Here is a 17,444-nt window from a genome sequence, read left to right as displayed (position 1 = left end):
GTTATATGTTTAAAACAGTCTTTTTGTATTCTAGAATTCGAGATTTATCAGCAAACATAAGCAAGAATGGTTACAAGGGTGCTCCAGTATTTGAAACCCTAGGAGCGGCGCTGATCTCACATTGTGTGCTGTCAGATAACCATGTAGCTCTTCTTCTTCAGGTACGTGATCCATTATTCTACTTGTTCAATTTTGCTTTTTGTCTATGATGTGCCTAAACTTTAATTCACTCAGCAACTTGGAAAATCATAGAAAACCTAAGGTGATTTATTTTAGGCTTACATAGAAATATAAGCAGTAATGTAGTGCTACCCTAACTCTCCCTAACTAAGTTATGGTTAGAATATTTGTGTGTTTTTCAAGTACAACTATAGTTAGAGTTAAAAAAAGCCCTCCAGTGGGGTTCGGGCCAGACCCTACTGGGGGGCTTACAGGGCCCCCAAGCCCCCAGCTGTTTCAACTGCCACGTAGTGGCGGTGGAGTCGTGTTGCGACTCTTGGTCGATTACATCCACTTATCTCAACTTTAAGCTACAGTTATGGTTAGAAAAAGGTTAGCACTACATCACTGAATATAAGTAGAATACCGTGAAACCTCTATTTGAACACCATGGTGCATTCTGTTTGTCAACCCTTTTTCTATAGTGGCGTTTAATTTGAGGTGACGTTTAAATAGAAGATGGTCTTGTATTTTTCAAATAGCTCATCAGAGTTTTGGGAACCCATTTACAGACGAAGCCAATGTCGCCTATATTTTGCACTCTCCTTCGAGCGGAGTGATATCAACTATTTTGAATGTAATAGATCTGCTATAACTTACCTCCACCTTGTCATAGATCTCTAAATAAATGTGCATTGGGAAGCTGAGAGATATCCTTACCAGTTGACATCTATTGCTTGCAATTAATCTGCGATGATATTATAGCCTGTGTGCTGCTGTGCAAGTTGTTGGAGCTTTCAATTATTTGATTCTAGATTTGAAGGCATACTTTTTTTTATAACTATATTTAACAATGTTGCATGCAAGCTCATTGCACTCATTGATATGTTTGCTACAGCTTGCAGCCAAAACTGGCTTCTCATGTGCAATAAAAAAGGATATTCAAGCATCGATCTATTGGAAGTCAAGTTTAGATAATCACAATGCTGCTATCAAATAATATATATGCTATAATAATGCAAATTTATAAGTTATATAATGATAATTGATCAAATGCTACAAATATATATTCATGAACAAGTGACATGAACGAACTATACTTGTATTACACGCAGAAACAAAAACTAGCGTTTTTAAAACAAAAAATATTTGCATCTTTTGCTAGGATAGTTGCATTCCGATTGTTGCTTTCGATGGAATGAACCTCTTCCAGTTGTCCGATACCTTCCACAATGTCATCTGACTTCAACTATTTTTCTGCAAGACTGAACTAGTTGATAAACTAGCGTCTGAACCATTTTTGGTAGAGCAGAACTTATGCGTTGCATTTAGCACAAATGCAATGCGTAAAAGTTTTATTCGCTAAATATAGCCTTTGCCTAAAACTTGCAAACCATTTTTTATATATGCACATGGAAGTATCAAGATCGCGTTAAACAAGGAACTACTATTAGCCTTAGACAGTTACATTGTATTAATTATTTCTATGGCACTGTTTTCGAAGTTGATCTACCATCGTAAATTTAAACCGTTTTATATGTGTACTTAAAAGTATCAAGACTGCGTTAAACAAGGAACTACTATAATTAGCCTAAAACAGTTAATTATTTATATGAGGTTGCTTTCAAAGTTTTAACGAAATAAAGCGAAAAGCTTTGAAGATAGACAACGAGAGATTTGATTGTTATTAATGTAACCGAGTCATTATTAACACCATTTTGTAGACACTTTTTTACTGATCTCTTTCTATTATGGGCTCATAATGGTCAAATAATGTCAAAATGGCGATCAAATAGAGGTGGTGTTCGATTAAAGGGTGGCGCTTTATTTTTCAACCTTTATCCTATAGTGGTGGTCAAATAGATTTAGCCTTCAAATAAAAGGGGTGTTCAATTAGGGGTTTTGCGGTATGTTTTAATGCTATGTAGAAGCCGGAGTTTTTGTCCTTTAAATTATGAGTTTTAACTTCGATGGCTTTTGTCATGCACTTGACTTCTTTGGTGGTCAATAAATTGTTACTGGTGTACTTTCTATTTTACTAAGATTTTATGCAAAATCTACACTTAATTTCAAATTGGTTAATATACCTATTAGATTGTTTGGTAGAGGTTTGGCTCACTGGTGTTGCTATTGTCATACGCTAAATTGATATTTTTTGTATTTCTGGCTGTGGTTTATATACAACTATGTCCGAATGCTACTTTACCTCTGCTGAATGTTTATTTTACTTCAATTAGAAGTTTCAAGATCTTTCATGGTTTGTGTCATACTTTTTCACATGACAGTTACAGGTTTTTAACTCATTTTAACTTACGCGATATGAACAAATTGCATACATCCACTCCAATTATTTTGAAAATATTCCCAGTTGCTTTAAAAGTTGACTCGCAACAAAATTCACATTACAGTTATTTGGTATCAAAAGATTCACAATGTCTTACTCTTCTGTGTTGTACGTACAAAATATGTGGAAATGCGATTACAAGCTCCTAAAATCTCAAAAACGAGAAGCCGCCGTAGATTGCATCTGTTTATTTCTCTGACGTTGTCATTACATTTGGTTATTGTTTTGTCACTTGATGTTCTCACGCGAATTGAAAGGCCATTAAAAAGCTCAATATAAAACTTCTCATAGCACTAGTTTATGACAAACGCTTCAGGTTTTACCGAAGACCCCGTATCAAATATAGATGCTTTACAGTTTTGTTTCGGCTAGATCTAATCATCTAGTCGTAATTTGATCATGTGACCCAATACTTCACAAGTAATTTCTGCAGCACTTTTCGATTATCACAGGTAACCAACAGACTCGTCATGATTATCAGACAATGATATGTACTCCTTCGAGCTAAGGTTAAAATATTAAACAAATTTTCACAGTAGGTTGTAAGATATCAGTGCTGAAAGTGACAGCATTACAATGACGATAAAATAGACGCGTAAGAACAATAGACATGGTTTTATTGAATGCGTGAAGTATAATTGTGAAAATATTTCGACGAATCAGGTTGCATGAAAGTGTAAACAGAAACCATCTTGTACAACTATGTCCCATTTGAGCCGTTTTGGAAAGAGGATCCAAACTACGACGGTCTCGTGTGGCTGCGATTAACTGTTTGTTTTTTAGCTTTTAAGAGTTTGTAATCACATTCCCACATATTTTGCACCTACAACACAACAGAGTAAGACATGATGAATCTTTTGATACCAAATAACTGTAACGTGAATTTTGTTGCAAGTCAACCATTAACAATCTTCCACTTAATATCCATTTTCTTAGCAGAGAAATGCATTTTAAACACTGTTTGTCAAACTATTTATTCGATTTTAGTGGCTGATATCCTTTATTTCTTTTGTTTTATTATTGTTGTATGACATAATTTTTATTTAAAGTGAAATTATTGCCAATAAAGTATAAATAAATATAAATGCAGTTTTCATGGTATGTAGTTATTGCTAATAACCTTTTTCTTTCAGGATGGAAGGGTGTGCAGAACATCTTACAGTCTGCTTACTGACAAACTTGAACTTACAGCGAAAGTTCCGGATTCTAAAAGGTAGAGATTATGTCAAAACATTGAACAACTTCTTTAGTTTTGTTTTTAGTTTTGGGAGCTGTAGTTGTATTCTTGATGTTTTGAATGCGAATCATAATGATCCAGTTTAATTGACCCGTATGTATTTTGCCTTGTTTGTTTGGCCACGGCTCACTCCAGGCACATCTTTGTGACAAATGCAGCATACAAAGTTTGATTAAAGGCTAACTAGCAGCACGCAGTTCTATTGCGTCGACAGCAGCTGATAATATAACAGGTTGTGGTTGGAATAATATTTTTGTGAAATTTCAACCAAGTACCAGGTTTTATCAACATTCTCCAGTTTTGAAAATGGACAGAAACATTTGTGATCTTTGCAAAACATAATTATACTACTGAATGCTCGCTGTTATTCAGGTAATAAAAAAGTCTTTGCACAGAAATTTATTTGTATTTAACATATAACAACATTTACCATCCTAACTTTCAAACTTCATATCATAAAAAAGTGTCTTGTGCAGTGCAAATAAATTAAGCAAAAAAATAAAGCAGTTGTAAAGGTGTTTAAAAGTAAAATAATTAGCAATTAATGGCATTGGCTACATAAAGTCTGTTTTCTACCATTACAATTATATGATGTAGAATGATACAATTAATAAGAACTGGAGAAAACGCAATAAAAATCATGAATATGCTGAATTAATAATATTAATGCGAGCATGGAAGAGTCTGTATAACAAAGATTACTGTTGCAGCAGAAGCTATCCCTCAAAACTTTGAAAATGATGATACTGGTACCTCTCGATACTAGTACAAATGTGAAAATGAGATGTCAAACTATTTTTGTCTGATACTTAGTCTGACCGAATAGAGAGAGAATGTAGAGGCAATCCCTATTTTAGATAATGCAATTGTCCACTAAAAAGTATTTCGCCTTTACAGATTTAGCGATTGAAATTTTTAAAAACCGGAAATATGAGTGTAAAGGCAGATTTGAAAATTGAATGTCACATTCGAAAATTATGAATAAAAAAGTAGGTAATGGTAAAAAGTTTCGAAAAAAATTCTTAAAAAATACTAACGCAAAATGTAATATTAATTAATAATAAAAAGTGCACGTTTAGCTTGTGCATGGGCGGAAAGGATATACAGTATATGGTAGGAGCGATGAGAATGATAGAACTAGAGTTGCTCCGATTTTAATATCGGTGCCGGTATGGGTGTTAAGTATCTGAATCGGTATCGGCCGATCTTTTCTTAAAAAATCGGAAACCAGATACTTTTCACAGATCAACTATTTAGCAGAAAACCGTATTTTCGCCTGCTACATTAATAAAAAATCATCAGCTGCAAGTTCCTTATTTTTACCTAATGAATTCCGGGCCTGTCACACGATCTATTTCATGTCTGTAGTCTGATAAACATCTACACAGCTGAGGAATCTTTTGGCTTTAGTCAGGGCGTAATCACAAAGTGCGGTATTTCCCAATTACAGCGATATGATTTATTGCAGCCAATCACAAACAAGAGAACAATGATGAGAAACAAGAATGCGGTGTAATATTTCTATTTACTAGCATTATGAAAGTAATTTGAGCAGTCGATGCATAAAGTTATCTATCTCTCTCTTGATCCTGACGATATGATGTGTCGTTTGTATCGCATAAAATAACCTCAGTGGCTTATCGGTATTTAGCCTGTCCTCCGTCATCTGAGGCAAGTGATTGCTTCTTCAGTACGTCTGGCTACATCGATAGTGATAGGAGATAGAGACGTCTCGCTGAGAGAATTGAATCACTATTGGTAATTAACTGAGAAATTGATTTGCTCTAAATTTGTACAGGTGCAGCAGTTGGTTTAGCAATAGAAGAGAGACTTCATTATCACAAAGAAAGCTGTACCACTAACAGTAATTACCATTATTAATAACAAATTACAAGAAACATGGACTGTTTTGTTACTAGATGCACGGTATTTCAGTATGTGAATATATATACATGTATGTCTTTTTTCCATAAATACAAACAAACAAATACATCAATATTTATGTTTTTTGCATTATATTTATATTTGCATAATAAAATTTACAATTATCTATGCAACACAAAAGATCGGTATCTGAATCGGATCATTTTTCAATATGAATCGGTGTATTGGATCGGTATCTGAATCGGCTGGTGAAATTAGAATCGAGGCATTTCTAATAAGAACGGCTTAGCCATGTGGTTATGTGCCCTTGTTAGTAGACTTGCGATTTGAATGTCGCGAGTTCAAATGTAGTACGAAGGTGATTTTTTGTTGCTATAACTTTTATCGCTTGTTATAAACAGACAGACAAACATTGGGATTTATATATATACCGTAAAACCTCTAACTGAACGCCACCTCTATTTGGCCAGTAACTCTATTTGACTGCCACTATATTAGAAGGATTGAAAAATCGAGTGGCACCCTTTAATTAAAAGCTACCTCCATTTGACCACCACTTTGACCTTATTTGATCTTTACAGACCCATAATAGCAAGTGATCAGTAGAAAAGTGTCCACAAAATCGTACTAATAATGGCTTGATTACATCAATATAACAATTAATTCTTTCATTGTTTCTGTTCATATTGGAGTCCGTCTTCCAAGTTCAAATTTTTTCGCATTTTTTGTTAAAACTTGGAAACCATCACCACAAAAATCATTAATACATGTAATTGTATCAGGCTAATCGTAGTTCCTTGCTCAACACGGTCTTAATATTTTGACTTATGTAAAAAACTTTACTTTTATAATAGTATATGAGTGACTCTTTTAGGTTAAAAGTTCTGCTTAGTGCCCATCGGGATAAAAGTTTACCATTATTTGTGCAAAATGCAACATGAAAAGTTTTGCTTTGCTAATTAATCATTTGGACGCTAATATCGACTAGTTCAGCAGTGCAGAATAAGAGTAGAGGTAGGAAAACATTGTGGATGGTATTCAACAGCCAGAAGATGTTTGTTCCATCGAAACTTACAATCAGAACGCAACTGGCCGAGCAAATGATGCAACTATTTTTGTTTTAAAAATGTTAATTTTTATTTCTGCATATATTATAAGTATGGTTCATTTATGTCACTTGTTCATGAATATATATTTGGCACTGTAATGCCCTAGTTGAGGTTTTGTGTTGCCTCTAATAGCTTAACAAAACTCATTCTTTTGGTGTTATAACGGATGGCAACGTTGTGGATTAATTGAAACATTTCGCTAGTTGACTTTCATTATTGCAGTAGCTCCAATGCGTCGACTCCAGCTCCAAGCTCATATAGTGTAAGTACCAGCTGTGCTAATGTGCGACATGAAAGACTTGCGAGGCAAGAGTCTTCCACAGCTTCCTCTCTTGCCACCTTAGCCTCCGCAGCTTCTGCCGTAGTCACTCGACCTGTGGCCGGTACAATAGCTGTGAGTGGAGCGGGCAGCGCTTCGAGTAGAGGATCTCGAGCTAGTAGAATACTACATGCAGTTACCAGTGCTGGTTTGTACTGTATAATTTCTTATGGTCACTCATGGTAGTTAGATTAGTTGTATCTACAGTAGTTCAGCATTATACATGTATATACAATACAGCTAGTTGCATAGGTAACATCAAAAGGTCCTACAACTCGCTCTGGCCTGTTAAAATCATTCTAGTTAGAAGCTTGATTAAAAGGCACGTGTATGTGATATATATATGCAGATTCGTACAGCTACAGTTAATGTTGCATGTAGATTTATAATACTAAGCCCGCCGCTCTCTTGGAAGCAATAAAACATGTTCTTGGTTATGTCTCCCTAATTGAGAGGTCTTTTATAATAGATCACTGTTGCAGGAGGGAGACCAGCCGGAGTGCTGCTTGGACGTCCTCCTATACCAAGCTCTCTGGTTCCCAACGAGCTGGTAGACCAGTGTCTTTCAGTGCTTCAAGGAAAATCTCGCAGTTTGATCATACGTGAACTGCAAAGAACGGTAAGGACTTTTGTAACAAGCATTACAACATCATGCTGTACAGGTTGCCTTCCTCCTCACTAGTTGTTTGCTTCTGTCTGTCTGTGCGAACTATTGAAGATTGCTGTTCATTTTGTATAGACACTTTCTGCTCTTCGGTACCAGTTAACCATACATAGTTCAAACACATGTTTATAAAACCTCTAGTCTAACTCCACCTCTAGTGGCCCGCCACCTCTAGTTGAACAACACCCTTTTACTAGAACGTCACTTAGGCTAGAATGTCACTTGGCTAGAACGTCACTTGGCTAGAACGTCGCTTGGGTTACAACGTTGCTTGGGCTAGAACGTTGCCTGGGCTAGAACGTCGCTTGGGCTAGAACGTCGCTTGGGCTAGAACGTCGCTTGGGCTAGAACGTCACCTTTGTTAGAACGTCACCTTTGTTAGAACGTAACGTTTAATAGACCGTAACGTTTAATAGACCGTAAAGTTTACTAGATCCTAGCGTTTAATAGATCCTAACGTTTAATAGATCCTAACGTTTAGTAGATCCTAACGTTTAGTAGATCCTAACGTTTAATAGATCCTAACGTGTAATAGATCCTAACGTGTAATAGGTCCTAACGTGTAATAGATCCTAACGTGTAATAGAACGTAACGTCTAGTAGACGGTAACGTCTAGTAGACGGTAACGTCTAGTAGACGGTAACGTCTAGTAGACGGTAACGTCTAGTAAGACGGTAATTATTGTAACAGAACTCTAATAGATTGTAACATCTAATAGAACGTCACCATAGGAAAAGAGTTGCATAATACATCGCCATGGCGCTCAATTAGAGGTTTTACGGTATGTCTAGTGCTGTTGGTTATATTCAGACATGTATGTTAATATTATGTCAAGTATCATCTCTGCATACAAGCTGCTTATATATACAATATGTATGTATCTCTGTTTGACATTTGCTATATGCGTGTGTGCTTATCTATTTAATTCTATAATGTATCTCCTATACAGATGTGTGCTCATGTATTTAATTATATAAAGTATCTCCTATCCAGATGTGTACTTATGTATTTAATTATATAAAGTATCTCCTATACAGATGTGTACTTATGTATTTACTTCTATAAAGTACAGTGAAACTCGGATAACTCAAACTTCAAGGGACCGAGCAAAAGTGTTCGAATTTTCAGAGTGTTCAAGTTATCAGAGCACTGTCACTAGTCCATGTATTTACTTATTTATTACTAGATACATGAACATATACAAACTATAATATAAATCAAAAGCACAAATGGCTTGTTTCAAATTAAATGCTTCTAATGTAAAGTTTAAAACGTTTTTATCAAAAAGTATAGAGATTTTTCTATCACTTGAGATTGGTTCGTTGTTTGAGGTGATGTTATTGCCAGGACGTTTTTTAGATTGACATTGGCAAAACTTGATCGTTGCTGAAATGCTCAAAAGAAAAGACATCTTTTTCTTTTGAGCGTTTTACCCACGATCAATTTTGCCGATTTTTCTTGAAGTTTATCCAAAGATTACCTTACTTTACCTGGCATTCGTTAAGAGCAGCACTCTGAGGCAGTTCAATTAAAAGTTTTACGAGGTTTAACGGTACATTGTATATCACTAACGTTTTTTGAATGGATACTTATTGAATGTACACACGTATTCTGTGTTTAGGTCAAACGATGAATAGTTTTTTTTAGCTAAGACAACGTATACGTTTAATTACAACAATTTTTAAGACGTTTTAAACATTCAACATTCCGACGTTGATTCAACTCGGAATCCACGTCGGAAAACTATTCATCACGGGCTAGCCGGGTCACGCACTCAAGGATTTTCGCCACGCAAATACAAAACAAAAACAACATGCTGTTTTTGTTTTGTATGTGCGTGGCGAAAATCCTTGCGCCCGTGACCCGGCTAGCCCGTGCTATTCATCGTATAGCAGTACGTATAAATCAAATTTCACCAAACCTTTAGAACAGTCGTTGACAAAAATATTTTGCCGATGGAGGTAGTAACGACGCTTATGAATTACGAAAAGTTGAGGTTTACCTCTATGGCTTGGAATAAAGTGATTTTCTAAAGCGATAGCAACCGTTTCGGTAGCCGTTGGGCAAAAAACAGTTCGAATTAACAGTGTTGAGTTCGAGTTATATAGAGCCATTTATCATTGCGTGGGAACGGACCAAGCAAATCCAGTCGAGTTACCCATGTGTTCGCTATATCCGAGGGCGAGTTATCCATGTTTCACTGTATCTCCTATACAGATGTGTACTTATGTATTTATTTCTATAAAGTATCTCCTATACAGATGTGTACTTATGTATTTAATTGTATAAAGTTCCTCCTATACAGATATCTACTTATGTATTTAATTCTATAAAGTATCTCCTATACAGATGTGTACTTATGTATTTAATTATATAAAGTATTTCCTATACAGATGTGTACTTATGTATTTAATTATATAAAATATCTTTTATACAGTAATTCTATAAGTATCTCCTTACATATTTGAATAAAATATCGCCTATGCAGATGTGTGATAATGTTTTTACGTAGAATCTCGATGTGAATTTGGCTGTGAATAATCTCTTGAGCAGAGATGACGAAGGAGATGAGGATGATGACAGCCAAGATGGATACATGCCTGGTGGTTAGTTGCTCTTCTCGCTCTGCTTTTGTTTTAGTAGCTCCAAATACACTCTAAACTTATATTGCTTATATTTCTGTGTTTTGACGGCTGTCTGACACGCGATTGCAGATGATTTGATGTCTCTACTGGATGGTGGCGCACCTGGTGATCACAGTGCTGTCCTTATGGATGCCGCTGAGGCACTGATGACTGATGATCTACTCTCTTACCATCCAATCAGGTCTCGGGTTGCCGGCAGACAATCACAGGCAGCTTCATCAGCTTCCACTAGTAAGATGTTATTGACTTGTGCCACGCTGGTTTCCATGGCCCTGTGTTCACAATTTTAGTTCTCTGATTTCACGAAGTTCTCAAATGTAGATGCTGTCGACGCCCCCAGTTCGGGATCGGCTGCATAGTTTAAAGCATTGCTGCAAATATATTTAGTAGCCGCCGATCATTAAAATTAGATTTCCTGTTTTTCATTGTTTGAGCTGTTTAAAAGGTTAGCGAGTCAACTATTGAACTCCTAATGCTGTCAGACTTCGACACACAAAGTTAACCCATTCCGACATTTGCCTCCAAATGTCAAACTTGTCATATGCCTAAATGATATAAATATAAATGATATTATGAAAATGTATTATTTTTTGTTCAATTTATTCTATAGCCCTAAAAATGGTGATAAACATTTGGGGTAATTAGTTACATCTGCCGGATGGTCTGTTGCCTCTTCACCTACATATTCCTAAGGCTTGAAAAGTTGACTTGCAACAAAATTCACATTACAGTTATTTGGTACCAAAAGATTCACCATATCTCACTCTGCTGTGTTATAGGTGCAAAGTATGTGGAAATGCGTTTACAAGCTCATAAAAGCTCAAAAACGAACAGTTCACCGCAGCCATCACAAAAGTGCCGTAGATCAGAATCCTTTCCCAAAATGGTTCAAACGGGACGTAGTTGAACAAGATGGCTTCTGTTTACACTTTTATGCAACCTCATTCGTATAAACATTTTCACAAATATTTTTCACGCATTCAACAAAACCATGTCTATTGTCATTACGCGTCTATTTGAGCATCATCGTAATGTTGTCACTTGGAGCACTGATATCTCGGAACCTACCGAAATTTTTTTTAAATATTTTAACCTTAGCTCGGAAGGAGTGTATATCATCCTCTGATAAACAAGCGAGCCTGTTGGTCGCCTGTAATAGTCGAAAAATGCTACAGAAATTATTCACGCTACTTAGCAAGAGGTATGGGTCGCATGATCAGATTACGATTAGACCAAGCCGAAACAAAACTGTAAAGTAGCGAGCATCTATATTTGATACGGGATTTTCTGTAGAGCCCGAAGTGTTTGTCATAAACTAGTGTTACGAGACATTTTATATTGTTCCTTTTATTGGCTTTACAATTCACGTGATAACATCGCGTGTCAAAACAACGACCAAAATGTTTGAGAACGTCATCAAAATAAAGAGATTCCAAACTACGGCGGTTTTGTGATGGCTGCGATTAACTGTTCGTTTTCGAGCTTCTGAGAGCTTGTAATCACATTTCCACATATTTTGCACCTACAACACAGCAAAGTAAGACATTGTGAACCTTCTGATACCAAATAACTGTAATGTGAATTTTGTTACAAGTCAACCTTTAAAAGCGTCAGTTTCTTATTGAATAGCAAACAAGTTATCGCTTAAACTTTCTCTAAGCTGTTCATCTCAATTGGACCATTTTTGGGATACTTACATTTGTTTTAAACGGACTTTTGAGATACGACCACTGATCACAACTTTAAAGCGACCTTCAATTGATCGTCGTTGAAATAAAAATCCAGAAAGTTCAGTTTCTTTTTGTACACTATTGCTGACCTGTTATTTCATCAATTATTGACAAGGAACTTTGTTACGGAATGGGAAAAGCAAGCGGTGCTTTTGACAAACTTCGAGACAGGTTGTGGAACAGCACCTATGTTTCCATAAAGGCAAAGTGGAAAGTCGATGGAGCAATGATATTATCAACTTTCCTCTATGGATCAGAAAGCTGGATAGTAATACAGAACTTGGGTAAAGAAACTACATGTGTTCATGATGAGACAACTGAGGAACTCTATAAGGATAGAGTGGTACAACAAGCTTACAAACGGAGAGGTTCTTAGACGCGCTTGCCTGCTTTCAATTGCCGACATCCTTGTCAAAAAGAATCTTCGTTGGTTTGGCCGTGTTTACAGGATGGAGAAAAACGGACTCCCCAGACAACTACTCACAGCTCTGAGGGAAGGAGAACTCGGGGAAGGCGTAAGACTCGGGATTCAAGGATGTAGCGAAATGGAATATGTCCTGGAGAAACATCTAGACAACTTGTTGGCAAACAACAGCAGACAACAGACTGTCCTGGAGAGCTTTTAGTGAAATCAAAACAAAGCCATAGTATGGTCTTAGTCGCTTCAACTGACTGCAAGAGAGAGATTTCGGCAGTGGGAAAAAATGTGGTGCAAAAAAATGCGGAAAGAAATAACTAAAAGCTATATCTGATGAGAGGTTTTAGTGTCACTTCACCTTTATGCATTATGTTATAGACTTAGTGGTGCAAGAGACGGAGAATGTGCAAGTAGAACTCACCATCGAGATATGGATGTAGTTTAACATAATTTATATTTTTGTTTTTATATTTGGTCTTTAGTTTTATTTTGTCTTTATCTTGGCTAGCATTTTTATTTCTGTTCATTGCAGGATTTCTTATCTTTGCATCACCTTCTTTCCATGATAACTACTAGACTGCTCCAGAGCTCTTAAAAAATTAGACTGCAAATATTTGTTAGGATTTTCTATAATTTTTTATATTAATGCTAAGGGTAGCATCGCCTTTTTCATTTTCCACCACTCGGATTTATCTTGTTAGGAAGGTATGATGCACTGCTTAATATTGTTTGATTGTCGTAGAACTGAACTATGTATCGATTCACATATAGTAGTGTTTCGAAGTTGCGTACTTCGTATGTTGGAATTCACTTCCTATGTTGTGACAATTATTTGCTCAAATAATTTTAGCAAGTTTAACTAGATTTTGTAAATGGAGACAATTAGGGCGATTGTAAGCGAAGATCTGACTGTATTCTAAAGGGCTCCACGTTAGTAAATTTGGTGAATAAATTTTTTGTTTGTAAAAACTGTAAATAAATGGTGGGCATGATTCGAATGAGCCAGCAAGTAAGCCACTGAATGTGAGAATCCAGTAAAAGCCAGGATATTGAACTATTCACAAGTACATGTAAAGTTGTGTAATGTAAGAATAATCCTTATAAAACAGCTACAGTGATGGTTTACTAGAGTGGCTAACTGTTGTCAGACCATAAATATTTCTGACTTTCCAATTTCACTCAAATTGTACCGTATTTCGCTGTCAACACAACTTACATTATTGTTTTCATGATCTGCGTGTTAATGTTCTCTCAATAACGAATAATATTCTAGTTGATAGATTATGTTGTGTTAGATAACATCACGGCAGTTGCCGAAAAATTTCTTATGTCGGTAGTTGTTAAATTGTTAATATAAATAACTGTAGATGCCTTTTTCTTGCATATCAACTTGTTTTGGGGGACAATTACTACAATACTAAGAGCTTTGAATCTGAGCCATGTGTATAATGGTAAAGATAGGTAGCCTACAGTATGTGATATCACAAAGGGCTACTTGATTGATTACGTTGTTATCACAACAGATAATATATCAAACCAGCAATATGATCCAGTCACACACTGTAGTCCATCTGTCTGTTCTGATTTTATATTGTGATCATGTTTCTGTTGTCTACCGCATTGACTAAACTAGCAAGACTTTGGTAGATCTATGTGTGCAAGTGACCTTGACTTTGCAATTTAGGCTAGGAACTATATCATTAAATAGTCCTGTTTTCATTGATTTCCATAATTACATAATTACACATTTTCAGTCAGTAAATGACTCATAGCCATCATGTACCTCAATGGAATCATTGAATTTCTCAGCATTTTCTAATTTACAAAACTAAGTACAAAATATGATATTCTTAGTATGTTAGTGTTAATGATATCAGTGTTTTGTTTTACCCTATTACCACTGCGCATAGTTTTGAAAAATTGTAGTCGGTGCTGCAAACTTGTCTTTTTTACGTTTGTTTTTGCAATTAATCCGGTTTTGCATTTTGCTTATTGTGTATATTTCATATCATGGTTAGACTGTAGTATTTATCTGTTGTACCATGATGTGTAATAGCGTGTTAGGCTATGCAGCCAGCTCCTTGTTCTTAATCTATTTATTTTGAATCCTGGTTGCTTTTGTCAATCTTTTTGTTTCATGTAGATCGAACAACCCTGGCTAGCTCTTCAGCCGATGAGGAGTCTGTAAGAAGTGAAAGAGAACCGTCTTTCATGAGGTTGCGGGAACGGAGATGGCTGGATACAGCTTTAAGAGAAGAAAATGCTGACATCAGGTCATCTGTTGAGCGGGTACTAAGCTTATGAATGAGTTCAGCTGAAGATTTTTGCTGTCATTTTTTTGTCCTGAGTCAACTTCTTTCTAGAATATTGGAAATATCATTCTTATGGAGGTGTGTGCATGAGTTAGACATATCGATTGTCATAGGCAAGATGGTGTCCTTTAGCTTCTAAGACTTCACAGTGGTCTTGTCTTTCAGTGCTTCAATCTGATGAGAGGAGGATCTTCGGAGGCCGGCTCTACCAGAAAGTCTGATACCAAGTCTGCTCGCAACTCCTACTCGTGTCCTCAGCCTACAGCACCTGACAAAACTGCAAGCAAGGCTACTACACAGAATCTGCAGAATGTTCTAAACTTTGGTGATCAGCTGCAGTTTATGACAATGCCGGTGTGTGCCAAGATGTTTCACTGTTTTGGATGGGCATTAATAGATGGAGCTTTTGTCAGTATTGTATGCTGGTAGTCATTCTTACTAACGTAAACTAGCTATTTCGTAAGGTAATGTTCAGAAAAAAGTGTTCTGTCACATTAATCATTTGATCTACTTGTGAACTCGGCTAATAGAAATATTTGGACAAGTGAGAAATCAACTATGGTATGTTATGACACTATGACCATGTCTGAACGTCAGCCATGTATCTCATGATTGTTTGTAACTGCTGCAATGGTCAGCAGAAAGGTAATCTGGTGAAGAGGCCAGATGAATCATTATCTGCCACTAGACCGAATATTTAAATTCTTTTTCCGTAAGCATCTCCCAAATTCACCAACATTTCTCGGTTGCAGGAGAGTGGCGCAGTCTACTGCCAGATCACGGCTATGTACTCTGAACTCCTTGTACTCGATACACATGGAAAATTACATCAGTGGAAGTGGACAGAGCAGGACCCTTACACATCTGCCGATGTATGCAGTTTCAGTAGCTTACTATTCCATTGTATCGGTTTTGGTTGTAGCAAACAAGGTATCATAGGAACTTGTCTCTTGGGCCTAGCTACATAGGAAATGATTGATGATGATTGCTAATGTTTCTTTTACAATTGTTGTATACCAAATGATGGTTTTAAAGAAACCAGGATGATTTTTATAGCGGCAAATGAAGTTGCAAGTTGTTAGTTTTTCTGACGCCTTTTCATTCTACTCTACATTTAAGTTTCCCAAAACCGCGGTAGTTTAAATTCTCTTAATGCTTAAAATGCTCAAAGTTAGCTCTTGGCTAACAAAGACTGAAATCAGAAATGGTGTCAATGCTGTAGAAAGCATGTACCAAATACATCAATTGCATGCATAGACATTAAAGAAAAACCTACTCCTTTCTAGCTGGACTTGACTAGTTCCTCTTTAAAAGGTGGCTTAACACGTGACATCACCCCCTCCTTGGAGAGTGAATTGATTTCCGAGAGTACATGGATCTATTAGTCGTGAACTGCGCTATTCACACGGCTGCTTAGTTGCAATAATGATTACACATACACTTTATCCACGTACATTATTCTTCAAGACCATGTAACTATATACAATGGGGAAGGTTCTCTCTGCTACAGTGTCCTGGGGTGCATCACCCAAAGACGGTTCCTCTCTTACTTAGTAATGAAAAGGTTGTTGGAATCTCATCAAGTCTAGTCAGAGCGTCCGCTTGGACAGAATCTTCCAAGGTAATGTACAAATTTTGTTTGAATATGCAAGGGGCTGATGACGTATGCAAGTGGCTGATGACGTTTTCACATTCTTATGTTTTAAATATAATCACGTGTTTAGCATCTTTTTTCAGGTTGCGGTGTGGCCGGATGAGACATTAGCTCTTGTAGCTAATAAGTTGGAACATGCAGCAATAAACTTTCCTGAGTTTGAAAGCAACTCCATCAAGCATGTCTATACTAGCTCACTCTATACCTGTGCCTGGCTCGAAAATGGCTGCCTTTACTGGTGGTAGGTCTACCGTGTTGTCTTGTTAGTCAAAACAACACGTCTGTCATAAATCATTCTCATGAAGTTATTTGTTTGGAGATAGTATCTATAACTCTTGATTTCTAGGGGAGTGTTACCAACGCCTCTCAGGAAAAAGCTCCTGGAAAGAGCGCATCAAAAGAGCAAGAAATTCAAAGAAAAAGATCGTTCGTCAAATGATATCGTCACCGGCCAACAGGTTTGCAGTTCACTATTATAAAAAAGTTGAACCACAAATTTTGCTATAAAAAAATGTAACTTCTCCAAGTTGACATGAAGAGTTTATTTTAGCAAGATATTTGTTTTGCAGGTGTGTATGAAATCGAATCCATTATACCACCCTGGTGCTATAGCCTTCAATCTAAGTGGTTCTATGCCCAAGGTTGGACAACTCATGGCCTCTTCATGGTCCTGGTCAGACGTCTGTCGGTTTCAACTAAAGAAAAAAGCAACAGCTGCGTAAGTTGTAAAGTCCATCTACAGAATTTGTCATATAGAGATGTTTTGAACTTTAAAATCTTAGTGGTTTTTACCCAAATTAATCAGAGAGTTATTTAAACACCGCCAGTGGTTTCTGTAAAAAAAAAAACTGCGCTGCTACCATACTCTATGAACTTGCCTGGATAGTTTTGAATTTGTTTTTAGTCTCAATTTCAGTCTTGGCTAACTTGTTTGCTCGCTATTGCCAACCATGTCCCAAGAGGCGGAT

The 17,444-nt window shown here is 36.6% G+C and overlaps 1 protein-coding gene across 1 annotated transcript in view; it reads left to right on the top strand.

Moving 5' to 3' along the window:
- The window catches only part of LOC137398347 (E3 ubiquitin-protein ligase UBR5-like), a 46,908-nt gene that overhangs the window by 478 nt on the left and 28,986 nt on the right, over window positions 1-17,444 (top strand). Inside the window, exons 2-14 of the mRNA XM_068084481.1 lie at window positions 35-161; window positions 3,637-3,716; window positions 6,956-7,200; window positions 7,535-7,671; window positions 10,230-10,323; window positions 10,432-10,593; window positions 14,654-14,799; window positions 14,988-15,176; window positions 15,575-15,694; window positions 16,333-16,443; window positions 16,560-16,717; window positions 16,823-16,934; window positions 17,046-17,194. Of these exons, the coding sequence (XP_067940582.1) occupies window positions 35-161; window positions 3,637-3,716; window positions 6,956-7,200; window positions 7,535-7,671; window positions 10,230-10,323; window positions 10,432-10,593; window positions 14,654-14,799; window positions 14,988-15,176; window positions 15,575-15,694; window positions 16,333-16,443; window positions 16,560-16,717; window positions 16,823-16,934; window positions 17,046-17,194 (1,830 nt within the window). The remainder of the gene's footprint in view (window positions 1-34; window positions 162-3,636; window positions 3,717-6,955; window positions 7,201-7,534; window positions 7,672-10,229; window positions 10,324-10,431; window positions 10,594-14,653; window positions 14,800-14,987; window positions 15,177-15,574; window positions 15,695-16,332; window positions 16,444-16,559; window positions 16,718-16,822; window positions 16,935-17,045; window positions 17,195-17,444) is intronic.

The sequence above is a fragment of the Watersipora subatra genome, chromosome 1 (genome assembly GCF_963576615.1).
Source record: "Watersipora subatra chromosome 1, tzWatSuba1.1, whole genome shotgun sequence".
Classification (NCBI taxonomy): Eukaryota; Metazoa; Bryozoa; class Gymnolaemata; order Cheilostomatida; family Watersiporidae; genus Watersipora; species Watersipora subatra.
The sequence above is the reverse complement of the archived record's forward strand: the minus strand, read 5'-3'. Positions and strand labels throughout refer to the sequence as shown.